This window comes from Petromyzon marinus, chromosome 71 (genome assembly GCF_048934315.1).
Source record: "Petromyzon marinus isolate PM22_M1 ecotype Great Lakes invasive population chromosome 71, UKy_Petmar_22M1.pri1.0, whole genome shotgun sequence".
In the NCBI taxonomy this organism is placed as follows: domain Eukaryota; kingdom Metazoa; phylum Chordata; class Hyperoartia; order Petromyzontiformes; family Petromyzontidae; genus Petromyzon; species Petromyzon marinus.
Genome location: NC_133737.1, coordinates 5,723,035 through 5,751,021, shown reverse-complemented (window position 1 = coordinate 5,751,021; position 27,987 = coordinate 5,723,035). Strand labels below are relative to the sequence as shown.

General features: G+C 50.1%; 2 protein-coding genes across 2 annotated transcripts in view; both read right to left on the bottom strand.

The window, feature by feature from the left end:
• Nucleotides 1–306: 306 nt before the first annotated feature.
• The window catches only part of SDS-1 (serum albumin SDS-1), a 129,747-nt gene continuing 102,066 nt past the window's right edge, over nt 307–27,987 (bottom strand). Inside the window, 6 exon segments of the mRNA XM_076055339.1 lie at nt 307–1,799; nt 5,437–5,569; nt 7,788–8,017; nt 13,325–13,451; nt 18,573–18,670; nt 27,943–27,987. The exon segment at nt 27,943–27,987 is cut by the window's right edge and continues 88 nt beyond it. Of these exon segments, the coding sequence (XP_075911454.1) occupies nt 1,776–1,799; nt 5,437–5,569; nt 7,788–8,017; nt 13,325–13,451; nt 18,573–18,670; nt 27,943–27,987 (657 nt within the window). The 3' untranslated portion in view covers nt 307–1,775.
• On the bottom strand, nt 8,436–13,316 carry LOC142906796 (uncharacterized). Its single transcript, XM_076055344.1, has 3 exons — nt 13,302–13,316; nt 9,455–11,534; nt 8,436–8,475 (listed from the first exon to the last, which is right to left on the bottom strand). Exons 1-2 carry the CDS (start codon nt 13,314–13,316, stop codon nt 9,483–9,485), a joined length of 2,067 nt encoding a protein of 688 aa, XP_075911459.1. The 3' UTR covers nt 8,436–8,475; nt 9,455–9,482.

Below are 27,987 nucleotides of genomic sequence, written 5' to 3'. Positions count from 1 at the left end.
ACTCACCCACTCACTCACCCACTCACTAACCCACCCACCCACCCACTCACCCACTCACTCACTCATCCACCCACTCACTCACTCACTCACCCACTCAATCACCCACCCACTCACCCACCCACTCACTCATCCACTCACTCACCCACTCACTCACCCACTCACTCATCCACTCACTCATCCACCCACCCACTCACCCACCCACTCACTCACCCACCCACTCACTCACCCACCCACTCATCCACTCACTCACCCACTCACCCACTCACTCACCCACCCACTCACCCACAGACGGACTGACTGGGTGAGTGTTTCTGAATGTTTTATTATTTAGAACAGAAACCACAAACAGCCTGCAAAGCCAAAACCCCTCCAAAAGCGTCTTTGTATCACCGTGTGTGTGTGTGTCTGTGTGTCTATGTGTGTGTCTATGTGTGTGTCTATGTGTGTGTGTGTCTGTGTGTGTGTGTGTGTCAGTGTGTGTGTCTGTGTGTGTGTGTCTGTGTGTGTGTCTGTGTGATTGGGTGAGTGAGTGGGTGAGTGGGTGAGTGAGTGAGCGAGTGAGTGGGTGAGTGAGTGAGTGGGTGAGTGAGTGGGTGAGTGAGTGGGTGAGTGAGTAGGTGGGTGAGTGAGTGAGTGGGTGAGTGAGTGGGTGAGTGAGTGGGTGAGTGAGTGAGTGAGTGGGCGAGTGAGTGAGTGGGTGGATGAGTGAGTGAGTGGGTGAGTGGGTGGGTGGATGGGTTATTGAGTGGGTGACTGAGTGAGTGGCTGAGTGAGTGGCTGAGTGAGTGAGTGACTGGGTGAGTGAGTGACTGAGTGAGTGGGTGAGTGAGTGACTGAGTGAGTGGGTGAGTGGGTGAGTGAGTGAGTGGGTGAGTGACTGAGTGGGTGAGTGGGTGAGTGAGTGGCTGAGTGAGTGAGTGGGTGGGTGAGTGAGTGCGTGGGTGAGTGAGTGAGTAGGTGAGTGAGTGGGTGGGTGAGTGAGTGAATGAGTGAGTGACTGAGTGAGTGACTGAGTGGGTGAGTGAGTGAGTGACTGAGTGAGTGACTGAGTGAGTGAGTGGGTGAGTGGGTGAGTGAGTGACTGAGTCAGTGACTGAGTGAGTGACTGAGTGAGTGACTGAGTGAGTGACTGAGTGAGTGACTGAGTGGGTGAGTGACTGAGTGGGTGGGTGGGTGAGTGGGTGACTGAGTGAGTGACTGAGTGAGTGACTGAGTGAGTGACTGAGTGGGTGAGTGACTGAGTCAGTGACTGAGTGAGTGGGTGAGTGGGTGAGTGAGTGAGTGACTGAGTCAGTGACTGAGTGAGTGACTGAGTGAGTGACTGAGTGGGTGGGTGGGTGAGTGGGTGACTGAGTGAGTGACTGAGTGAGTGGGTGAGTGGGTGAGTGAGTGAGTGACTGAGTCAGTGACTGAGTGAGTGACTGAGTGAGTGACTGAGTGGGTGGGTGGGTGAGTGGGTGACTGAGTGAGTGACTGAGTGAGTGGGTGAGTGAGTGAGTGGGTGAGTGAGTGAGTGAGTGACTGAGTGGGTGGGTGACTGAGTGGGTGATTGAGTGAGTGAGTGACTGAGTTAGTGACTGACTGAGTGAGTGAGTGGGTGAATGAGTGACTGAGTGACTGAGTGGGTGAGTGAGTGACTGAGTGGGTGACTGAGTGGGTGAGTTATCCGCCTCTCTGATTGGCTAGCAGGACGTGCTGCAGGTGAAGATCTCTCTGTGTGTGTTCAGGCGAGGGTCATTGCTGATTTCTGATTGGTCGTTGAAACACCGAGACTCTTACGATGATTTTATGGCTTCCAACTGCAAAAGAAAAATCATCATCATTAGTAGTATCATCATCAGAAGTATCATCATCATCAGTAGTAGTATCATCATCAGTAGTATCAGCTTCATCATCATCAGTAGTAGTATCATCATCATCAGCAGTAGGATCATCATCATCAGTAGTAGTATCATCATCATCATCAGTAGTAGTATCATCATCAGTAGTAGTATCATCATCATCAGTAGTATCTTCATCATCATCAGTAGTATCATCATCATCAGTAGTAGTATCATCATCATCAGTAGTAGTATCATCATCATCATCAGTAGTAGTATCATCATCATCAGTAGTAGCATCATCATCATCACTAACTGACTGACTGACTAAGTGACTGACCGACTGACTGAGTGATTGACTGACTGAGTGACTGACTGAGTGACTGACTAACTGACTAACTGGCTAACTGACTGACTGAGTGACTGAGTGACTGACTGAGTGACTGACTGAGTGACTGAGTGAGTGACTGTAAGAGCGAGTGACTAACTAACTAACTGACTGAGTGACTGAGTGACTGACTGAGTGACTGACTGAGTGACTGACTGACTGACTGAGTGACTGAGTGAGTGACTGACTGAGTGACTAACTGAGTGACTAACTGACTGAGTGACTGAGTGACTGACTGACTGAGTCACTGAGTTACTGACTGAGTGACTGACTGCCTGAGTGACTGACTGAGTGACTAACTGACTGACTGACTGACTGAGTGACTGACTGAGTGAGTGACTGAGTGACTGACTGACGGAGTGACTGAGGGATTGAGTGACTGATTGACTGAGTGACTGACTGAGTGACTGACTGAGTGACTGACTGACGGAGTGACTGAGTGATTGAGTGACTGATTGACTGAGTGAGTGACTGAGTGACTGACTGACTGAGTGACTGACTGAGTGACTGAGTGACTGACTGAGTGACTGACTGACTGAGTGACTGACTGACTGACTGACTGACTGAGTGACTGAGTGACTGACCTTCTCAGTGAAGCAGGCAGTCTTGTCCACGGCCCTACAACAGTCATCTGTGAATCCAGTGTAGGCCAAGGCTTTGTTCCTTAGTGACTGACTGAGTGACTGAGTGAGTGACTGAGTGAGTGACTGAGTGAGTGACTGACTGACTGAGTGACTGACTGAGTGACTGAGTGACTTACTGAGTGAGTGAGTGACTGAGTGAGTGACTGAGTGACTGACTGACTGACTGACTCACTGAGTGACTGACTGAGTGACTGAGTGACTGAGTGACTGAGTGACTGACTGAGTGACTGACTGAGTGACTGACTGAGTGACTGACTGAGTGACTGAGTGACTGACCTTCTCAGTGAAGCAGGCAGTCTTGTCCACTGCCCTACAACAGTCATCTGTGAATCCAGTGTAGGCCAAGGCTTTGTTCCTTAGTGACTGACTGAGTGACTGATTGACTGAGTGACTGAGTGATTGAGTGACTGATTAACTGAGTGACTGACTAAGTGACTGATTGACTGAGTGACTGACTGAGTGACTGACTGAGTGACTGACTGACGGAGTGACTGAGGGATTGAGTGACTGATTGACTGAGTGACTGACTGAGTGACTGACTGACGGAGTGACTGAGTGATTGAGTGACTGATTGACTGAGTGAGTGACTGAGTGACTGACTGACTGAGTGACTGACTGAGTGACTGAGTGACTGACTGAGTGACTGACTGACTGAGTGACTGACTGACTGACTGACTGACTGAGTGACTGAGTGACTGACCTTCTCAGTGAAGCAGGCAGTCTTGTCCACTGCCCTACAACAGTCATCTGTGAAGCCAGTGTAGGCCAAGGCTTTGTTCATCAGTGACTGACTGAGTGACTGACTGAGTGACTGAGTGAGTGACTGACTGAGTGACTGACTGAGTGAGTGACTGAGTGACTGAGTGACTGACTGAGTGAGTGACTGAGTGACTGAGTGACTGACTGAGTGACTGAGTGACTGACTGAGTGACTGACTGACTGACTGACTGAGTGAGTGACTGAGTGACTGACCTTCTCAGTGAAGCAGGCAGTCTTGTCCACTGCCCTACAACAGTCATCTGTGAATCCAGTGTAGGCCAAGGCTTTGTTCATCAGTGACTGACTGAGTGACTGACTGAGTGACTGAGTGAGTGACTGACTGAGTGACTGACTGAGTGAGTGACTGACTGACTGAGTGACTGACTGAGTGAGTGACTGACTGACTGAGTGACTGAGTGACTGAGTGACTGAGTGGCTGACTGAGTGACTGAGTGCCTGACTGAGTGACTGACTGAGTGACTGACTGAGTGACTGACCTTCTCAGTGAAGCAGGCAGTCTTGTCCACTGCCCTACAACAGTCATCTGTGAATCCAGTGTAGGCCAAGGTCTTGTTCCTTAGTGACTGTCTGACTGACTGAGTGACTGAGTGACTGAGTGACTGACTGACTGAGTGACTGACTGACTGACTGAGTGAATGACTGAGTGACTGAGTGACTGAGTGACTGACTGACTAACTGAGTGAGTGACTGAGTGACTGATTGACTGAGTGACTGACTGAGTGACTGATTGACTGAGTGACTGACTGAGTGACTGACTGAGTGACTGACTGACGGAGTGACTGAGTGATTGAGTGACTGATTGACTGAGTGACTGACTGAGTGACTGACTGACTGAGTGACTGAGTGACTGACTGAGAGACTGAGTGACTGACTGAGTGAGTGACTGACTGACTGAGTGACTGACTGACTGAGTCACTGAGTGACTGACTGAGTGACTGAGTGACTGACTGACTGAGTGACTGACTGAATGACTGACTCACTGACTGAGTGAGTGACTGAGTGAGTGAGTGACTGAGTGACTGACTGAGTGACTGACTCACTGACTGAGTGATTGACTGAGTGACTGAGTGACTGACTGACTGAGTGACTGACTGAGTGACTGAGTGACTGATTGAGTGACTGAGTGACTGACCTTCTCAGTGAAGCAGGCAGTCTTGTCCACTGCCCTACAACAGTCATCTGTGAATCCAGTGTAGGCCAAGGTCTTGTTCCTCAGTGACTGTCTGACTGACTGAGTGACTGAGTGACTGACTGACTGACTGAGTGAATGACTGACTGACTGAGTGAGTGAGTGACTGACTGACTGAGTGACTGACCTTCTCAGTGAAGCAGGCAGTCTTGTCCACTGCCCTACAACAGTCATCTGTGAATCCAGTGTAGGCCAAGGCTTTGTTCCTCAGTGACTGACTGAGTGAATGAGTGAGTGACTGACTGACTGAGTGACTGAGTGAGTGACTGACTGAGTGAGTGACTGAGTGACTGAGTGACTGACTGAGTGACTGACTGAGTGACTGACTGACCTTCTCAGTGAAGCAGGCAGTCTTGTCCACTGCCCTACAACAGTCATCTGTGAATCCAGTGTAGGCCAAGGCTTTGCTCCTCAGTGACTGTCTGACTGACTGAGTGACTGACTGAGTGACTGACTGACTGACTGAGTGAATGACTGACTGACTGAGTGAGTGAGTGAGTGACTGACTGACTGAGTGACTGAGTGACTGACTGAGTGACTGAGTGCCTGAGTGAATGACTGACTGACTGAGTGAGTGAGTGAGTGACTGACTGACTGAGTGACTGAGTGACTGACCTTCTCAGTGAAGCAGGCAGTCTTGTCCACTGCCCTACAGCAGTCATCTGTGAATCCAGTGTAGGCCAAGGCTTTGCGCCTCAGTACTGAGGACTCCAGCAAGGGTAGGCGGTGAACAAACTCGAAAAGAGCCCTGGGGGAGTCAGTCAGTCACTCAGTTAGTCACTCAGTTAGTCACTCAGTTAGTCACTTAGTTAGTCACTCAGTTAGTCAGTCAATTAGTCACTTAGTTAGTCAGTTAGTCACTCAGTTAGTCAGTCAATTAGTCACGCAGTTAGTCAGTCACTCAGTTAGTCACTTAGTTAGTCAGTCAGTCACTTAGTTAGTCACTTAGTCAGTCAGTTAGTCACTCAGTTAGTCACTCAATTAGTCAGTCGCTTAGTTAGTCACTTAGTTAGTCACTTAGTTAGTCAGTTAGTCACTCAGTTAGTCACTCAGTTAGTCACTTAGTCAGTCGGTTAGTTAGTTAGTCACTTAGTTAGTCAGTCAGTCAGTCACTCAGTTAGTCACTCAATTAGTCACTTAGTCAGTCAGTTAGTTAGTTAGTCACTCAGTCACTCAGTTAGTCACTCAATTAGTCAGTTAGTCACTCAGTTAGTTAGTTAGTCAGCTAGTCACTCAGTTAGTCACTCAGTCACTTAGTTAGTCACTTAGTTAGTCAGTTAGTCAGTCAGTTAGTTAGTCACTTAGTTAGTCACTTAGTCACTCAGTTAGTCACTCAATTAGTCACTTAGTTAGTCACTTAGTCAGTCACTTAGTCACTTAGTCAGTCAGTTAGTCACTCAGTTAGTCACTCAGTTAGTCACTCAGTTAGTCACTTAGTTAGTCAGTTAGTTAGTCAGTTAGTCAGTTAGTCACTTAGTTAGTCACTTAGTCACTTAGTCAGTTAGTTAGTCATTCAGTCAGTCACTCAGTCAGTTACTCAGTCAGTCAGTGAGTTACTCAGTCAGTCAGTCACTTAGTTAGTAACTCAGTTAGTCAGTCAGTCAGTCAGTTAGTCACTTAGTTAGTCACTCAGTTAGTTAGTCACTCAGTTAGTCACTCAGTCAATCACTTAGTCAGTCACTTAGTCAGTCAGTTAGTTAGTCAGTCACTCAGTCACTTAGTCAGACACTCAGTTAGTTAGTTAGTCATTCAGTTAGTCATGCAGTAACTCAGTTAGTCACTCAGTCAGTCACTCAGTTAGTCAGTCACCAAGTTTGTCAGTCACTTAGTTAGTCACTCAGTCAGTCACTCAGTCAGTCATTTAGTTAGTCACTCAGTTAGTCACTCAGTTAGTCAGTGAGTCAGTCACTTAGTTAGTTACTCAGTTAGTCAGTCAGTCAGTTAGTTAGTCAGTCACTCAGTCAATCAGTTAGTTAGTCACTCAGTTAGTCACTCAGTTAGTCACTCAGTTAGTCACTCAGTTAGTCACTTAGTTAGTCAGTCACTTAGTTAGTCACTCAGTCAATCACTCAGTTAGTTAGTCAGTCACTGTCTCACTCAGTTCAATCACCCACCCACTCACCCACCCACTCACCCACCCACTCACTCACACACCCACTCACCCACTCACTCACCCACTCACCCACCCACTCACCCACTCACTCACTCACCCACTCACTCACTCACCCACCCACCCACTCACTCACCTACTCACCCACCCATCCACCCACTCACCCACCCACCCACCCACTCACCCACCCACCCACCCACTCACCAACCCACTCACCCACCCACTCACCCACCAACCCACTCACAAACCCACCCACCCACCCACTCACTCACTCACCCACCCACCCACCCACTCACTCTCCCACTCACTCACCCACCCACCCACCCACTCACCCACCCACCCACCCACTCACTCACTCACCCACCCACCCACCCACTCACCCACCCACCCACTCACCCACCCACTCACCCACTCACTCACTCACTCACCCACCCACCCACTCACCCACCCACTCACCCACCCACTCACCCACCCACTCACTCACCCACCCACTCACTCACCCACCCACCCACTCACTCACCCAGCCACCCACTCACCCACTCACCCACTCACCCACCCACTCACCCATCCACTCACCCACCCACTCACCAACCCACCCACCCACTCACTCACCCACCCACCCACTCACCCACTCACCCACCCACTCACCCACCCACTCACCCACTCACCCACTCACTCACCCACCCACTCACCCACCCACCCACCCACTCACCCACCCACCCACTCACTCACCCACCCACTCACCCACCCACCCAATCACCCACCCACCCACCCACTCACCCACCCACCCACCCACTCACCCACTCACTCACCCACCCACCAACCCACCAACCCACCCACCCACAAGCTCACTCACAGGTTAATAAACTTCTCTGGAAATTGTCTGTATCGGAGGCAGACTCTCTCCGCTGTTGGATGTGCAGGACTGACATCCTTGGACAAAATCTCCTCAGCGTGGTGGACGTCCTCGTGGATCTTGAAGCAGGTCCCCTGCTCCGAAACGTCGGACTTGCAGCAGTTGGCCACGCCTGGGTGAGCCATTATGTAGCCGTGATCACCGCACATCTCGGCGTGGAGGTGAAAAGACTGAGGAGGGTGAGATTCAGTCACTCAGTTAGTCACTCAGTCAGTCAGTCAGTCAGTCAGTCAGTGAGTCACTCAGTCAGTCAGTCACTCAGTCAGTCAGTCAGTGAATCAGTCAGTGAGTCAGTGAGTCAGTCAGTCACTCAGTCAGTCAGTCACTCAGTCAGTCAGTCAGTAAGTGAGTCAGTCAGTGAGTCAGTGAGTGAGTGAGTTACTCAGTCAGTCAGTCACTCAATCATTCAGTCAGTCAGTCAGTCACTCAGTCAGTCAGTGAGTGAGTTACCCAGTCAGTCAGTCACTCAATCATTCAGTCAGTCAGTCAGTCACTAAGTCAGTTACTCAGTCAGTCAGTCAGTGAGTCAGTGAGTCACTCAGTCAGTCACTCAGTCAGTCAGTCAGTCAGTCAGTGACTGACTGACTTAGGCGTGATCACCGCACATCTCGGCGTGGAGGTGAAAAGACTGTGGAGGGTGAGATTCAGTCAGTCAGTTAGTCAGTCAGTCAGTTAGTCAGTCACTCAGTCAGTCAGTCACTCAGTCAGTCAGTCAGTGAGTCAGTGAGTCAGTCAGTCAGTCACTCAGTCAGTCAGTCACTCAGTCAGTCAGTCAGTCACTCAGTCAGTCACTCAGTCAGTCAGTCACTCAGTGAGTCAGTCAGTGAGTCAGTGAGTGAGTGAGTGAGTTACTCAGTCAGTCAGTCACTCAGTTAGTCAGTCACTCAGTTAGTCAGTCAGTCAGTCACTCAGTCAGTCAGTCACTCAGTCAGTGAGTCAGTGAGTCAGTCAGTGAGTCAGTCAGTGAGTCAGTGAGTCAGTTAGTCAGTCACTCAGTCAGTCAGTCACTAACTCAGTCAGTCACTCAGTCAGTCACTCATTCAGTCAGTCAGTGAGTCAGTGAGTCACTCAGTCAGTCACTCAGTCAGTCAGTCAGTGAGTCAGTCACTCAGTCACTAACTCAGTCAGTCACTCACTCAGTCAGTTAGTCAGTGAGTTACCCAGTCAGTCACTCAATCATTCAGTCAGTCAGTGAGTCAGTCAGTGAGTCAGTCAGACACTCAGTCAGTCAGTGAGTTACTCATTCAGTCACTCAGTCAGTCATTCAGTGACTCAGTGAGTCAGTTACTCAGTCAGTGAATGAGTGACTGAGTGACTGAGTGAGTGAGTGAGTGACTGACTGAGTGATTGACTGACTGAGTGACTGAGTGAGTGAGTGAGTGACTGAGTGAGTGACTGAGTGACTGAGTGAGTGACTGACTGTGTGAGTGAGTGACTGAGTGAGTGACTGAGTGAGTGAGTGAGTGGATGAGTGAGTGACTGATTGAGTGACTGAGTGCCTGAGTGACTGAGTGAGTGAGTGACTGACTGACTGACTGAGTGACTGACTGAGTGAATGACTGACTGACTGAGTGACTGAGTGAGTGACTGAGTCACCATCTCCTCACCTCATCAACGAGTCAGTGAGTGTCGTGCTCACAACATTGCCCAGCGATGCGGGTGAATCGATGGCTGAGTGAGTGACTGAGTGAGTGACTGAGTGACTGAGTGAGTGAGTGACTGAGTGAGTGACTGACTGACTGAGTGAGTGACTGAGTGAGTGACTGAGTAAGTGAGTGACTGAGTGAGTGACTGAATGAGTGAGTGAGTGGATGACTGAGTGACTGACTGAGTGAGTGAGTGGCTGAGTGAGTGACTGAGTGAGTGAATGAGTGAGTGACTGAGTGAGTGAGTGACTGACTGGCTGAGTGAGTGACTGACTGAGTGAGTGCCTGAGTGAGTGACTGAGTGACTGAGTGAGTGACTGAGTGACTGAGTGAGTGACTGAGTGAGTCGCTGAGTGAGTGACTGAGTGAGTGACTGACTGAGTGAATGGCTGAGTGGATGAGTGAATGACTGAGTGAGTGACTGAGTGAGTGACTGACTGACTGAGTGAGTGACTGAGTGAGTGACTGAGTAAGTGAGTGACTGAGTGAGTGACTGAGTGAGTGACTGAGTGTCTGAGTGAGTGAGTGAGTGAGTGACTGACTGACTGACTGAGTGAGTGACTGAGTGAGTGACTGAGTAAGTGAGTGACTGAGTGAGTGACTGACTGACTGACTGAGTGACTGAGTGAGTGACTGAGTGAGTGACTGAATGAGTGAGTGAGTGGATGACTGAGTGACTGACTGAGTGAGTGAGTGGCTGAGTGAGTGACTGAGTGAGTGAATGAGTGAGTGACTGAGTGAGTGAGTGACTGACTGGCTGAGTGAGTGACTGACTGAGTGAGTGACTGAGTGAGTGACTGAGTGACTGAGTGAGTGACTGAGTGACTGAGTGAGTGACTGAGTGACTGAGTGAGTCGCTGAGTGAGTGACTGAGTGAGTGACTGACTGAGTGAATGGCTGAGTGGATGAGTGAATGACTGAGTGAGTGACTGAGTGAGTGACTGACTGAGTGACTGACTGAGTGAGTGACTGAGTGGCTGACTGAGTGAGTGACTGAGTGACTGAGTGAGTGAGTGACTGAGTGACTGAGTGAGTGACTGAGTGAGTGAGTGGATGAGTGAATGGCTGGTTGAGTGACTGAGTGAGTGACTGAGTGAGTGACTGACTGACTGAGTGAGTGAGTGGATGAGTGACTGAGTGAGTGAGTGAGTGGATGAGTGAATGACTGAGTGAGTGAGTGACTGAGTCGCTGAGTGAGTGACTGAGTGACTGAGTAAGTGAGTGACTGAGTGAGTGACTGAGTGAGTGAGTGACTGACTGGCTGAGTGAGTGACTGAGTGAGTGACTGAGTGAGTGAGTGAATGACTGAGTGACTGAGTGAGTGACTGAGTGACTGAGTGAGTCGCTGAGTGAGTGACTGAGTGAGTGACTGACTGAGTGAATGGCTGAGTGGATGAGTGAATGACTGAGTGAGTGACTGAGTGAGTGACTGACTGAGTGACTGACTGAGTGAGTGACTGAGTGGCTGACTGAGTGAGTGACTGAGTGACTGAGTGAGTGAGTGACTGAGTGACTGAGTGAGTGACTGAGTGAGTGAGTGGATGAGTGAATGGCTGGTTGAGTGACTGAGTGAGTGACTGAGTGAGTGACTGACTGACTGAGTGAGTGAGTGGATGAGTGACTGAGTGAGTGAGTGAGTGGATGAGTGAATGACTGAGTGAGTGAGTGACTGAGTCGCTGAGTGAGTGACTGAGTGACTGAGTAAGTGAGTGACTGAGTGAGTGACTGAGTGAGTGAGTGACTGACTGGCTGAGTGAGTGACTGAGTGAGTGACTGAGTGAGTGAGTGAATGACTGAGTGAGTGACGAAGTGAGTGACTGAGTGAGTGACTGACTGGCTGAGAGAGTGAGTGACTGAGTGAGTGACTGAGTGAGTGAATGAGTGAGTGATTGAGTGAGTGACTGAGTGAGTGAGTGACTGAGTGACTGAGTGACTGAGTGAGTGACTGAGTGAGTGACTGAGTGGGTGAGTGACTGAGTGAGTGACTAAGTGGGTGAGTGACTGCGTGAGTGACTGAGTGAGTGACTGAGTGAGTGAGTGACTAAGTGAGTGAGTGACTGAATGAGTCACTGAGTGACTGAGTGACTAAGTGAGTGAGTGACTGAATGAGTGACTGAGTGAGTGACTGAGTGACTGACTGAGTGGTTGAGTGACTGAGTGACTGACTGAGTGACTATGTGAGTGAGTGACTGAGTGAGTGACTGAGTGAGTGAGTGACTGAGTGAGTGACTGAGTGAGTGAGTGAGTGACTGAGTGAGTGACTGAGTGAGTGACTGAGTGAGTGAGTGACTGACTGGCTGAGTGAGTGACTGAGTGAGTGACTGAGTGAGTGACTGAGTGAGTGACTGACTGAGTGACTGACTGACTGAGTGAGTGACTGAGTGAGTGACTGAGTAAGTGAGTGACTGAGTGAGTGACTGACTGACTGAGTGACTGAGTGAGTGACTGAGTGAGTGACTGAATGAGTGAGTGAGTGGATGACTGAGTGACTGACTGAGTGAGTGAGTGGCTGAGTGAGTGACTGAGTGAGTGAATGAGTGAGTGACTGAGTGAGTGAGTGAGTGACTGACTGGCTGAGTGAGTGACTGACTGAGTGAGTGACTGAGTGAGTGACTGAGTGACTGAGTGAGTGACTGAGTGACTGAGTGAGTGACTGAGTGACTGAGTGAGTCGCTGAGTGAGTGACTGAGTGAGTGACTGACTGAGTGAATGGCTGAGTGGATGAGTGAATGACTGAGTGAGTGAGTGACTGAGTGACTGACTGAGTGACTGACTGAGTGACTGACTGAGTGAGTGACTGAGTGACTGAGTGACTGAGTGAGTGAGTGACTGAGTGAGTGAGTGAGTGACTGAGTGTCTGAGTGAGTGAGTGAGTGACTGAGTGAGTGACTGAGTGACTGGCTGAGTGAGTGAGTGACTGAGTGAGTGACTGAGTGAGTGACTGACTGACTGAGTAAGTGAGTGACTGAGTGAGTGACTGAGTGAGTGACTGAGTGACTGACTGAGTGACTGAGTGAGTGACTGACTCACCTCATCAACGAGACAGTGAGTGTCGTGTTCACAACATTGCCCAGCGATGCGGGTGAATCGATGGCTGAGTGAGTGAGTGACTAAGTGAGTGAGTGACTGAGTGAGTGAGTGAGTGACTGAGTGAGTGACTGAGTGACTGACTGAGTGACTGACTGACTGAGTGAGTGACTGAGTGACTGTGTGAGTGAGTGACTGAGTGAGCGAGTGAGTGACTGAGTGTCTGAGTGAGTGAGTGAGTGAGTGACTGAGTGAGTGACTGAGTGACTGGCTGAGTGAGTGAGTGACTGAGTGAGTGACTTAGTGAGTGACTGAGTGAGTGACTGACTCACCTCATCAATTAGACAGTGAGTGTCGTGTTCACAACATTGCCCAGCAATGCGGGTGAATCGATGGCTGAGTGAGTGAGTGACTAAGTGAGTGACTGAGTGATTGGCTGGGTGACTGTGTGAGTGAGTGAGTGAGTGACTGAGTGTCTGAGTGAGTGAGTGAGTGACTGAGTGACTGTGTGAGTGAGTGACTGAGTGAGTGAGTGAGTGACTGAGTGAGTGACTGAGTGACTGGCTGAGTGAGTGAGTGACTGAGTGACTGAGTGACTGACTGAGTGACTGAGTGAGTGAGTGACTGACTGAGTGACTGAGTGAGTGACTGACTGAGTGAGTGAGTGAGTGACTGAGTGAGTGACTGAGTGACTGGCTGAGTGAGTGAGTGACTGAGTGACTGAGTGACTGACTGAGTGACTGAGTGAGTGAGTGACTGACTGAGTGACTGAGTGAGTGACTGAGTGAGTCACCATCTCCTCACCTCATCAATTAGACAGTGAGTATCGTGCTCACAACATTGCCCAGCGATGCGGGTGAACCGATGGGCAAATTCAACGACCTTCTCCATGGGCAGACTTTTTGCAGCGCGGGCGAAGTTGAGAATGACTCTGTGGGTGGTTAGGGAGTGGTGAGGCAGTCAGTCAGTCAGTCACTCAGTCAGTCACTCAGTGAGTCAGTCAGTCACTCAGTCAGTCAGTCAGTCAGTTAGTCACTCAGTCAGTCACTCAGTGAGTCAGTCAGTCACTCAGTCAGTCACTCAGTGAGTCAGTCAGTCACTCAGTCAGTCAGTCAGTCAGTTAGTCACTCAGTCAGTCAGTCACTCAGTCAGTCAGTCACTCAGTCAGTCACTCAGTCAGTCACTCAGTCAGTCACTCAGTCACTCAGTCACTCAGTCACTCAGTCAGTCAGTCACTCAGTCAGTCAGTCAGTCAGTCACTCAGTCACTCAGTCAGTCAGTCACTCAGTCAGTCACTCAGTCACTCAGTCAGTCAGTCAGTCACTCAGTCAGTCACTCAGTCAGTCAGTCACTCAGTCAGTCAGTCAGTCAGTCACTCAGTCAGCCACTCAGTGAGTCACTCAGTCAGTCACTCAGTCACTCAGTCAGTCAGTCACTCAATCACTCAGTTACTCAGTCAGTCACTCAGTCAGTCAGTCACTCAGTGAGTTACTCACTCAGTCACTCACTCAGTCAGTCAGTCACTCAGTCAGTCAGTCACTCAGTGAGTTACTCACTCAGTCACTCAGTCAGTCACTCAGTCACTCAGTGAGTTACTCACTCAGTCAGTCACTCACTCAGTCACTCAGTCAGTCACTCAGTCAATCACTCAGTCACTCACTCAGTCAGTCACTCAGTCAGTCACTCAGTTACTCACTCAGTCACTCAGTCACTCAGTAAGTCACTCAGTCAGTCACTCAGTCAGTCACTCAGTCAGTCAGTCAATCACTCAGTTACTCAGTCAGTCACTCAGTCACTCACTCAGTCAGTCACTCAGTCAGTCACTCAGTTACTCAATTAATCACACACAGATAGACACACACACAGATAGACACACATACAGATAGACACACACACTTAGATGCACACACTTAGACACACACACTTAGACACAGACACACTTAGACACTTAAACACACTTAGACACAGACACTTAGACACACACACTTAGACACTTAGATACACTTAGACACACACACACACACACACACTTAGACACACACACACTTAGACACATAGACACACAGACAGACACACACACTTAGACACTTAGACACAGACACTTAGACACACACTTAGACACACACTTAGACACACACTTAGACACACACTTAGACACACACTTAAACACACACTTAGACACACACTTAGACACACACTTAGACACACACTTAGACACACGCTTAGACACACACTTAGACACACTTAGACACACACTTAGACACACATTTAAACACACACTTAGACACACACTTAGACACACAGTTAGACACACACTTAGACACACTTAGACACACTTAGACACACACTTAGACACACATTTAGACACACACACTTAGACACACTTAGACACACACTTAGACACACACTTAGACACACACTTAGACACACTTGGACACACACTTAGACACACACTTAGACACACACTTAGACACACTTAGACACACACTTAGACACACACTTAGACACACACTTAGACACACACATAGACACACACTTAGACACACTTAGACACACACTTAGACACACACTTAGACACACACTTAGACACACTTAGACACACACTTAGACACACACTTAGACACACACTTAGACACACATAGACGCACTTAGACACACACTTAGACACACACTTAGACACACTTAGACACACACTTAGACACACACTTAGACACACACTTAGACACACAGACACACTTAGACACACTTATACACACTTAGACACACACTTAGACACACTTAGACACACTTAGACACACACTTAGACACACAGACCCACACAGACACACACTTAGACACACTTAGACACACACTTAGACACACAGACCCACACAGACATACACACACTTAGACACACACTTAGACACACTTAGACACACACTTAGACACACACTTAGACACACACTTAGACACACTTAGACACACTTAGACACACACTTAGACACAGACCCACACAGACACACACTTAGACACACAGACCCACACAGACACACACACACTTAGACACACACTTAGACACACACTTAGACACACAGACACACACTTAGACACACACTTAGACACACACTTAGACACTCACTTAGACACACACTTAGACACACACTTAGACACACACTTAAACACACACTTAGACACACACTTAGACACACACTTAGACACACACTTAGACACACTTAGACAAACACTTAGACACACAGACCCACACAGACACACACTTAGACACACTTAGACACACACTTAGACACGCACTTAGACACACACTTAGACACACACTTAGACACACACTTAGACACACACTTAGACACACACTTAAACACACACTTAGACACACCCTTAGACACACACTTAGACACACCCTTAGACACACTTCGACACACTTAGACACACACTTAGACACACAGACACACTTAGACACACACTTAGACACACAGACCCACACAGACACACAGACACACTTAGACACACACTTAGACACACCCTTAGACACACACTTAGACACACTTAGACACACTTAGACAAACACTTAGACACACAGACCCACACAGACACACACTTAGACACACTTAGACACACACTTAGACACACTTAGACACACACTTAGACACAGACCCACACAGACACACACTTAGACACACTTAGACACACACTTAGACACACAGACCCACACAGACACACACACACTTAGACACACACTTAGACACACACTTAGACACACAGACATACTAAGACACACACTTAGACACACACTTAGACACACACTTAGACACACACTTAGACACACACTTAGACACACACTTAGACACACACTTAGACACACACTTAGACACACTTAGACACACTTAGACAAACACTTAGACACACAGACCCACACAGACACACACTTAGACACACTTAGACACACACTTAGACACACTTAGACACACACTTAGACACAGACCCACACAGACACACACTTAGACACACTTAGACACACACTTAGACACACAGACACACTTAGACACACACTTAGACACACACTTAGACACACAGACACACTTAGACACACACTTAGACACACAGACCCACACAGACACACAGACACACTTAGACACACACTTAGACACACCCTTAGACACACTTCGACACACACTTAGACACTCACTTAGACACACAGACACACTTAGACACACTTAGACACACATTTAGACACACTTAGACACACTTAGACACACACTTAGACACACAGACCCACACAGACACACAGACACACTTAGACACACACTTAGACACACACACTTAGACACACACTTAGACACACTTAGACACACACTTAGACACACAGACACACTTAGACACACACTTAGACACACACTTAGACACACACTTAGACACACACTTAGACACACACTTAGACACACAGACCCACACAGACACACACACACTTAGACACACTTAGACACACACTTAGACACACAGACACACTTAGACACACACTTAGACACACACTTAGACACACACTTAGACACACACTTAGACACACTTAGACACACTTAGACAAACACTTAGACACACAGACCCACACAGACACACACTTAGACACACTTAGACACACACTTAGACACACTTAGACACACACTTAGACACAGACCCACACAGACACACACTTAGACACACTTAGACACACACTTAGACACACAGACCCACACAGACACACACACACTTAGACACACACTTAGACACACACTTAGACACACAGACATACTAAGACACACACTTAGACACACACTTAGACACACACTTAGACACACACTTAGACACACACTTAGACACACACTTAGACACACACTTAGACACACACTTAGACACACACTTAGACACACTTAGACAAACACTTAGACACACAGACCCACACAGACACACACTTAGACACACTTAGACACACACTTAGACACACTTAGACACACACTTAGACACAGACCCACACAGACACACACTTAGACACACTTAGACACACACTTAGACACACAGACACACTTAGACACACACTTAGACACACACTTAGACACACAGACACACTTAGACACACACTTAGACACACAGACCCACACAGACACACAGACACACTTAGACACACACTTAGACACACCCTTAGACACACTTCGACACACACTTAGACACTCACTTAGACACACAGACACACTTAGACACACTTAGACACACATTTAGACACACTTAGACACACTTAGACACACACTTAGACACACAGACCCACACAGACACACAGACACACTTAGACACACACTTAGACACACACACTTAGACACACACTTAGACACACTTAGACACACACTTAGACACACAGACACACTTAGACACACACTTAGACACACACTTAGACACACACTTAGACACACACTTAGACACACACTTAGACACACAGACCCACACAGACACACACACACTTAGACACACTTAGACACACACTTAGACACACAGACACACTTAGACACACACTTAGACACACACTTAGACACACACTTAGACACACACTTAGACACACTTAGACACACTTAGACAAACACTTAGACACACAGACCCACACAGACACACACTTAGACAAACTTAGACACACACTTAGACACACTTAGACACACACTTAGACACACACTTAGACACAGACCCACACAGACACACACTTAGACACACTTAGACACACAGACCCACACAGACACACACACACACATAGACACACACTTAGACACACAGACACACATAGACACACTTAGACACACACTTAGACACACTTAGACACACTTAGACACACTTAGACACACACTTAGACACACACTTAGACACAGACCCACACAGACACACACTTAGACACACTTAGACACACAGACCCACACAGACACACACACACACATAGACACACACTTAGACACACAGACACACATAGACACACTTAGACACACACTTAGACACACACTTAGACACACACTTAGACACACACTTAGACACACACTTAGACACTCACAGCTGTTCAAAGTGTTCCACGCCTTGAGCTTTAAGACGCTGGCAAGTCAAATTGCCCTTAGCCTCCTCATCCTTGATGACTTTCTCAATGGCCGCTCTCTGTTAAAACACACAGAGTGACTGGGTTAGTGACTGGGTGAGTGACTGGGTGAGTGACTGGGTGACTGAGTGACTGGGTTAGTGACTGAGTGACTGAGTGAGTGATTGAGTGATTGAGTGAGTGACTGGGTTAGTGACTGAGTGACTGAGTGAGTTTGATGATTTTCTCAATGGCCGCTCTCTGTTAAAACACACAGAGTGACTGGGTTAGTGACTGGGTTAGTGACTGGGTTAGTGACTGGGTGAGTGACTGGGTGAGTGAGTGGGTGAGTGAGTGAGTGAGTGACTAGGTGAGTGGGTGACTGGGTTAGTGACTGGGTTAGTGACTGGGTGAGTGAGTGAGTGAGTGGGTGGGTAGGTGAGTGGGTGGGTGGGTGATTGGGTGACTGGGTGAGTGACTGGGTGAGTGACTGGGTGAGTGACGGGGTGGGTGACTGAGTGAGTAAGTGAGTGACTGGGTGGGTGACTGGGTTAGTGAGTGGGTGACTGGGTGAGTGAGTGAGTGGGTGGGTGGGTGAGTGAGTGGGTGAGTGGGTGAGTGAGTGAGTGGGTGAGTGAGTGGGTGAGTGACTGGGTTAGTGACTGAGTGACTGAGTGAGTTTGATGACTTTCTCAATGGCCGCTCTCTGTTCAGACACACAGAGTGACTGGGTTAGTGACTGGGTTAGTGACTGGGTTAGTGACTGGGTGAGTGGGTGAGTGAGTGGGTGAGTGGGTGAGTGAGTGAGTGGGTGAGTGAGTGGGTGAGTGACTGGGTTAGTGACTGAGTGACTGAGTGAGTTTGATGACTTTCTCAATGGCCGCTCTCTGTTCAGACACACAGAGTGACTGGGTTAGTGACTGGGTGAGTGACTGGGTGGGTGAGTGGGTGAGTGAGTGACTGGGTGAGTGACTGGGTGAGTGACTGAGTTAGTGAGTGACTGGGTTAGTGACTGAGTGACTGAGTGAGTTTGATGACTTTCTCAATGGCCGCTCTCTGTTCAGACACACAGAGTGACTGGGTTAGTGACTGGGTTAGTGACTGGGTTAGTGACTGGGTGAGTGGGTGAGTGAGTGGGTGAGTGGGTGAGTGAGTGAGTGGGTGAGTGAGTGGGTGAGTGACTGGGTTAGTGACTGAGTGACTGAGTGAGTTTGATGACTTTCTCAATGGCCGCTCTCTGTTCAGACACACAGAGTGACTGGGTTAGTGACTGGGTTAGTGACTGGGTTAGTGACTGGGTGAGTGGGTGAGTGAGTGGGTGAGTGGGTGAGTGAGTGAGTGGGTGAGTGAGTGGGTGAGTGACTGGGTTAGTGACTGAGTGACTGAGTGAGTTTGATGACTTTCTCAATGGCCGCTCTCTGTTCAGACACACAGAGTGACTGGGTTAGTGACTGAGTGGGTTAGTGACTGGGTGACGGAGTGACTGGGTTAGTGACTGGGTGACGGAGTGACTGGGTTAGTGACTGGGTGGGTGAGTGAGTGAGTGACTGGGTGAGTTAGTGACTGAGTGGGTGAGTGAGTGGGTGAGTGAGTGAGTGGGTTAGTGACTGGGTGAGTGACTGGGTTAGTGACTGAGTGACTGAGTGGGTGGGTGAGTGAGTGGGTGAGTGAGTGGGTGAGTGGGTGAGTGACTGGGTGAGTGACTGGGTTAGTGACTGGGTTAGTGACTGGGTGAGTGAGTGAGTGGGTGGGTGGGTGAGTGGGTGACTGGGTGAGTGACTGAGTGACTGAGTGAGTGATTGAGTGATTGAGTGAGTGACTGGGTTAGTGACTGAGTGACTGAGTGAGTTTGATGACTTTCTCAATGGCCGCTCTCTGTTAAAACACACAGAGTGACTGGGTTAGTGACTGGGTTAGTGACTGGGTGACGGAGTGGGTGGGTGGGTGAGTGACTGGGTGGGTTAGTGACTGGGTGGGTGAGTGGGTGAGTGAGTGGGTGGGTGAGTGAGTGACTGGGTTAGTGACTGGGTGAGTGACTGGGTGAGTGAGTGGGTGAGTGAGTGACTGGGTGACGGAGTGACTGGGTGAGTGACTGGGTGGGTGAGTGGGTGAGTGAGTGAGTGAGTGACTGGGTTAGTGACTGAGTGACTGAGTGAGTTTGATGACTTTCTCAATGGCCGCTCTCTGTTCAGACACACAGAGTGACTGGGTTAGTGACTGAGTGGGTTAGTGACTGGGTTAGTGACTGGGTGAGTGAGTGAGTGGGTGACTGGGTGAGTGACTGGGTTAGTGAGTGGGTGAGTGACTGGGTTAGTGACTGGGTTAGTGACTGGGTTAGTGAGTGAGTGAGTGGCTTAGTGACTGGGTGAGTGACTGGGTGAGTGACTGGGTGGGTGACTGGGTTAGTGAGTGGGTTAGTGAGTGATTGAGTGATTGAGTGAGTGACTGGGTTAGTGACTGAGTGACTGAGTGACTGGGTTAGTGACTGAGTGACTGAGTGGGTGAGTGACTGGGTTAGTGACTGAGTGACTGAGTGACTGGGTTAGTGACTGAGTGACTGAGTGAGTTTGATGACTTTCTCAATGGCCGCTCTCTGTTCAGACACACAGAGTGACTGGGTTAGTGACTGAGTGGGTTAGTGACTGGGTTAGTGACTGGGTGAGTGAGTGGGTGGGTGAGTGGGTGAGTGAGTGGGTGGGTGAGTGAGTGACTGGGTTAGTGACTGGGTGAGTGAGTGGGTGAGTGAGTGAGTGAGTGACTAGGTGAGTGGGTGAGTGAGTGAGTGAGTGACTGGGTTAGTGAGTGAGTGACTGAGTGAGTTTGATGACTTTCTCAATGGCCGCTCTCTGTTCAGACACACAGAGTGACTGGGTTAGTGACTGAGTGGGTTAGTGACTGGGTTAGTGACTGGGTGAGTGAGTGAGTGGGTGACTGGGTGAGTGACTGGGTTAGTGAGTGGGTGAGTGAGTGAGTGAGTGGGTGAGTGAGTGACTGGGTTAGTGACTGAGTGACTGAGTGAGTTTGATGACTTTCTCAATGGCCGCTCTCTGTTCAGACACACAGAGTGACTGGGTTAGTGACTGGGTGAGTGACTGGGTGAGTGAGTGGGTGGGTGGGTGAGTGGGTGACTGGGTGAGTGACTGGGTGAGTGACTGGGTGAGTGACTGGGTGAGTGAGTGAGTGGGTGGGTGAGTGGGTGACTGGGTGAGTTAGTGACTGGGTGGGTGAGTGGGTGGGTGAGTGAGTGGGTGACTGGGTTAGTGACTGGGTGAGTGGGTGAGTGAGTAACTGGGTGGGTGAGTGAGTGAGTGATTGGGTGAGTGGGTGAGTGAGTGACTGGGTGACTGGGTTAGTGACTGAGTGACTGGGTTAGTGACTGGGTGAGTGGGTGACTGGGTGAGTTAGTGACTGGGTGGGTGAGTGGGTGGGTGAGTGAGTGGGTGACTGGGTTAGTGAGTGGGTGAGTGACTGGGTGAGTGACTGGGTGAGTGAGTGAGTGGGTGGGTGAGTGGGTGACTGGGTGAGTTAGTGACTGGGTGGGTGAGTGGGTGGGTGAGTGAGTGGGTGACTGGGTTAGTGACTGGGTGAGTGGGTGAGTGAGTAACTGGGTGGGTGAGTGAGTGAGTGAGTGATTGGGTGAGTGGGTGAGTGAGTGACTGGGTGACTGGGTTAGTGACTGAGTGACTGGGTTAGTGACTGGGTGAGTGGGTGACTGGGTGAGTGACTGGGTGAGTGACTGGGTGAGTGAGTGAGTGAGTGAGTGGGTTAGTGACTGGGTGAGTGAGTGGGTGAGTGAGTGAGTGAGTGACTAGGTGAGTGGGTGACTGGGTTAGTGACTGGGTTAGTGAGTGACTGGGTTAGTGACTGAGTGACTGAGTGACTGGGTTAGTGACTGAGTGGGTGAGTGACTGAGTGGGTGAGTGAGTGACTGGGTGAGTGAGTGAGTGAGTGGGTGAGTGACTGAGTGGGTGAGTGACTGGGTTAGTGACTGAGTGATTGAGTGAGTGACTGGGTTAGTGACTGGGTGAGTGGGTGAGTGAGTAACTGGGTGGGTGAGTGAGTGAGTGAGTGAGTGACTAGGTAAGTGAGTGACTGGGTTAGTGACTGAGTGACTGAGTGACTGGGTTAGTGACTGAGTGACTGAGTGAGTTTGATGACTTTCTCAATGGCCGCTCTCTGTTCAGACACACAGAGTGACTGGGTTAGTGACTGGGTGGGTTAGTGACTGGGTTAATGACTGGGTGAGTGAGTGAGTGGGTGACTGGGTGAGTGACTGGGTTAGTGAGTGGGTGAGTGACTGGGTGAGTGACTGGGTGAGTGAGTGAGTGGGTGGGTGGGTGAGTGGGTGACTGGGTGAGTGACTGGGTGAGTGAGTGGGTTAGTGACTGAGTGAGTGACTGGGTGAGTGAGTGGGTGAGTGAGTGACTGGGTTAGTGACTGGGTGAGTGACTGGGTTAGTGACTGGGTGAGTGACTGGGTTAGTGACTGGGTTAGTGAGTGACTGGGTTAGTGACTGGGTGAGTGAGTGAGTGGGTGGGTGACTGGGTTAGTGACTGGGTTAGTGACTGGGTTAGTGACTGGGTTAGTGACTGGGTGAGTGACTGGGTGAGTGAGTGACTGGGTGAGTGGGTGAGTGAGTGGGTGAGTGAGTGACTGGGTTAGTGACTGGGTGAGTGACTGGGCGAGTGGGTGAGTGGGTGGGTTAGTGACTGGGTTAGTGACTAGGTGAGTGGGTGACTGGGTTAGTGACTGGGTTAGTGAGTGACTGGGTTAGTGACTGAGTGACTGAGTGACTGGGTTAGTGACTGAGTGGGTGAGTGACTGAGTGGGTGAGTGAGTGACTGGGTGAGTGAGTGAGTGAGTGGGTGAGTGACTGAGTGGGTGAGTGACTGGGTTAGTGACTGAGTGATTGAGTGAGTGACTGGGTTAGTGACTGGGTGAGTGGGTGAGTGAGTAACTGGGTGGGTGAGTGAGTGAGTGAGTGACTAGGTGAGTGAGTGACTGGGTTAGTGACTGAGTGACTGAGTGACTGGGTTAGTGACTGAGTGACTGAGTGACTGGGTTAGTGACTGAGTGACTGAGTGACTGGGTTAGTGACTGAGTGAGTGACTAGGTGAGTGGGTGAGTGAGTGAGTGGGTTAGTGACTGGGTGGGTTAGTGACTGGGTGACGGAGTGGGTGAGTGAGTGAGTGAGTGACTAGGTGAGTGGGTGAGTGAGTGAGTGGGTTAGTGACTGGGTGAGTGAGTGGGTGAGTGAGTGAGTGGGTGAGTGAGTGGGTGAGTGAGTGGGTGAGTGGGTGAGTGAGTGGGTGGGTGAGTGGGTGAGTGAGTGGGTGAGTGAGTGAGTGACTGGGTTAGTGACTGGGTGAGTGAGTGGGTGAGTGAGTGAGTGAGTGACTAGGTGAGTGGGTGAGTGAGTGAGTGGGTTAGGGACTGGGTGAGTGAGTGGGTGAGTGAGTGACTGGATTAGTGAGTGACTGGGTTAGTGACTGAGTGGGTTAGTGACTGGGTTAGTGACTGAGTGACTGAGTGAGTTTGATGATTTTCTCAATGGCCGCTCTCTGTTCAGACACACAGAGTGACTGGGTTAGTGACTGGGTGGGTTAGTGACTGGGTTAATGACTGGGTGAGTGAGTGAGTGGGTGACTGGGTGAGTGACTGGGTTAGTGAGTGGGTGAGTGACTAGGTTAGTGACTGGGTTAGTGACTGGGTTAGTGAGTGAGTGAGTGGGTTAGTGACTGGGTGAGTGAGTTAGTGAGTGACTGGGTGAGTGACTGGGTTAGTGAGTGGGTGAGTGACTAGGTTAGTGACTGGGTTAGTGAGTGAGTGAGTGACTGGGTTAGTGAGTGAGTGAGTGGGTTAGTGACTGGGTGAGTGAGTGAGTGAGTGACTGGGTGGGTGACTGGGTTAGTGAGTGGGTGAGTGACTGGGTTAGTGACTGGGTTAGTGAGTGAGTGAGTGACTGGGTTAGTGAGTGAGTGAGTGGGTTAGTGACTAGGTGAGTGAGTGAGTGAGTGACTGGGTGGGTGACTGGGTTAGTGAGTGAGTGAGTGACTGGGTTAGTGACTGGGTTAGTGACTGGGTGGGTGACTGGGTGAGTGACTGGGTGGGTGACTGGGCGAGTGGGTGAGTGGGTGGGTTAGTGACTGGGTTAGTGACTGGGTTAGTGAGTGACTGGGTTAGTGACTGGGTGAGTGAGTGAGTGAGTGGGTGGGTAGGTGAGTGGGTGGGTGGGTGATTGGGTGACTGGGTGAGTGACTGGGTGAGTGACTGGGTGAGTGACGGGGTGGGTGACTGAGTGAGTAAGTGAGTGACTGGGTGGGTGACTGGGTTAGTGACTGGGTGAGTGAGTGAGTGACTGGGTGGGTGAGTGGGTGACTGGGTGAGTGACTGGGTGAGTGACTGGGTGAGTGACTGGGTGAGTGAGTGAGTGGGTGGGTGGGTGAGTGGGTGACTGGGTGAGTGACTGGGTGAGTGACTGGGTGAGTGAGTGAGTGGGTGAGTGGGTGACTGGGTGAGTGACTGGGTGAGTGACTGGGTGAGTGACTGGGTGAGTGAGTGAGTGGGTGAGTGGGTGAGTGGGTGACTGGGTGAGTGACTGGGTTAGTGACTGGGTGAGTGAGTGGGTGAGTGAGTGACTGGGTTAGTGAGTGAGTGAGTGACTGGGTGGGTGACTGGGTTAGTGAGTGGGTGACTGGGTGACTGAGTGAGTGAGTGGGTGACTGAGTGAGTGAGTGAGTGACTGGGTTAGTGACTGGGTTAGTGAATAGGGTTAGTGACTGGGTGAGTGAGTGAGTGAGTGACTAGGTGAGTGGGTGACTGGGTTAGTGAGTGGGTGAGTGAGTGAGTGAGTGACTAGGTGAGTGGGTGACTGGGTTAGTGAGTGGGTGAGTGAGTGAGTGAGTGACTAGGTGAGTGGGTGACTGGGTTAGTGAGTGGGTGAGTGAGTGAGTGACTAGGTGAGTGGGTGACTGGGTTAGTGACTGGGTTAGTGAGTGACTGGGTTAGTGACTGAGTGACTGAGTGACTGGGTTAGTGACTGGGTGACTGAGTGAGTTTGATGACTTTCTCTCTCTGTTCAGACACACAGAGTGACTGGGTTAGTGATTGGGTGGGTGACTGGGTGAGTGACTGAGTGGGTGAGTGAGTGACTGGGTGAGTGAGTGAGTGAGTGGCTGGGTTAGTGACTGAGTGAGTGAGTGAGTGGGTGGGTGAGTGAGTGAGTGAGTGACTGGGTTAGTGACTGGGTTAGTGACTGGGTGAGTGACTGGGTTAGTGACTGAGTGACTGAGTGAGTTTGATGACTTTCTCAATGGCCGCTCTCTGTTCAGACACACAGAGTGACTGGGTTAGTGACTGGGTGAGTGACTGTGTGGGTGACTGGGTGAGTGACTGGGTGGGTGACTGGGCGAGTGGGTGAGTGGGTGGGTTAGTGACTGGGTTAGTGACTGGGTTAGTGAGTGACTGGGTTAGTGACTGGGTGAGTGAGTGAGTGAGTGGGTGGGTAGGTGAGTGGGTGGGTGGGTGATTGGGTGACTGGGTGAGTGACTGGGTGAGTGACTGGGTGAGTGACGGGGTGGGTGACTGAGTGAGTAAGTGAGTGACTGGGTGGGTGACTGGGTTAGTGAGTGGGTGACTGGGTGAGTGAGTGAGTGGGTGGGTAGGTGAGTGGGTGACTGAGTGAGTGAGTGACTGGGTTAGTGACTGGGTTAGTGACTGGGTGAGTGAGTGAGTGAGTGACTGGGTGGGTGACTGGGTTAGTGAGTGGGTGACTGGGTGACTGAGTGAGTGAGTGGGTGACTGAGTGAGTGAGTGACTGGGTTAGTGACTGGGTTAGTGACTGGGTGAGTGACTGGGTGGGTGACTGGGCGAGTGAGTGAGTGGGTGGGTTAGTGACTGGGTTAGTGACTGGGTTAGTGAGTGACTGGGTTAGTGACTGGGTGAGTGAGTGAGTGAGTGGGTGGGTGGGTGAGTGGGTGACTGGGTGAGTGACTGGGTGAGTGACTGGGTGAGTGACTGGGTGAGTGAGTGGGTGGGTGGGTGAGTGGGTGACTGGGTGAGTGACTGGGTGAGTGACTGGGTGAGTGACTGGGTGAGTGAGTGAGTGGGTGGGTGGGTGAGTGGGTGACTGGGTGAGTGACTGGGTGAGTGACTGGGTGAGTGACTGGGTGAGTGACTGGGTGGGTGACTGGGTGAGTGAGTGAGTGGGTGGGTGGGTGGGTGACTGGGTTAGTGAGTGAGTGAGTGGGTGGGTGGGTGAGTGGGTGACTGGGTGAGTGACTGGGTGAGTGACTGGGTGAGTGACTGGGTGAGTGAGTGAGTGAGTGACTGAGTGAGTGACTGAGTGAGTGAGTGACTGAGTGACTGGGTGAGTGACTGGGTGAGTGACTGGGTTAGTGACTGAGTGACTGAGTGAGTTTGATGACTTTCTCAATAGCCGCTCTCTGTTCAGACACACAAAGTGACTGGGTTAGTGACTGGGTGACGGAGTGACTGGGTGAGTGAGTGAGTGAGTGACTGGGTGAGTGAGTGGGTTAGTGACTGAGTGAGTGAGTGACTGGGTTAGTGAGTGACTGAGTGACTGAGTGAATGACTGAGTGAGTGACTGAGTGAGTGAGTGAGTGGCTGAGTGAGTGAGTGACTGAGTGAGTGACTGAGTGAGTGACTGAGTGAGTGACTCAGTGAGTGACTCAGTGACTGAGTGAGTGAATGAGTGAGTGAGTGACTGAGTGAGTGAGTGACTGAGTGAGTGACTGAGTGACTGATTGAGTGAGTGACTAAGTGAGTGACTGAGTGACTGAGTGATTGACTGAGTGAGTGACTGAGTGAGTGACTGAGTGACTGGGTGAGTGAGTGACTGAGTGACTGACTGAGTGACTGAGTGAGTGAGTGACTGACTGAGTGACTGAGTGAGTGACTGAGTGAGTGAGTGACTGAGTGAGTGACTGGCTGAGTGACTGAGTTACTGAGTGACTGAGTGAGTGACTGAGTGACTGAGTGAGTGACTGAGTGAGTGGGTGACTGGGTTAGTGACTGGGTGAGTGACTGGGTGAGTGGGTGATTGGGTTAGTGACTGAGTGACTGAGTGAGGGACTGGATTAGTGAGTGACTGAGTGAGTGAGTGAGTGAATGAGTGAGTGACTGACTGAGTGACTGACTGAGTGAGTGACTGAGTGAGTGACTGAGTGAGTGACTGAGTGACTGAGTGAGTGACTGGCTGAGTGACTGAGTGAGTGACTGAGTGAGTGACTGAGTGAGTGAGTGACTGAGTGACTGAGTGAGTGACTGAGTGAGTGACTGAGTGTGAGTGACTGAGTGACTGAGTGAGTGACTGAGTGAGTGACTGAGGCACCTTCTCCACGAAGCATTCGTGAGTCTTGTCTGAAGAGCAGCATTC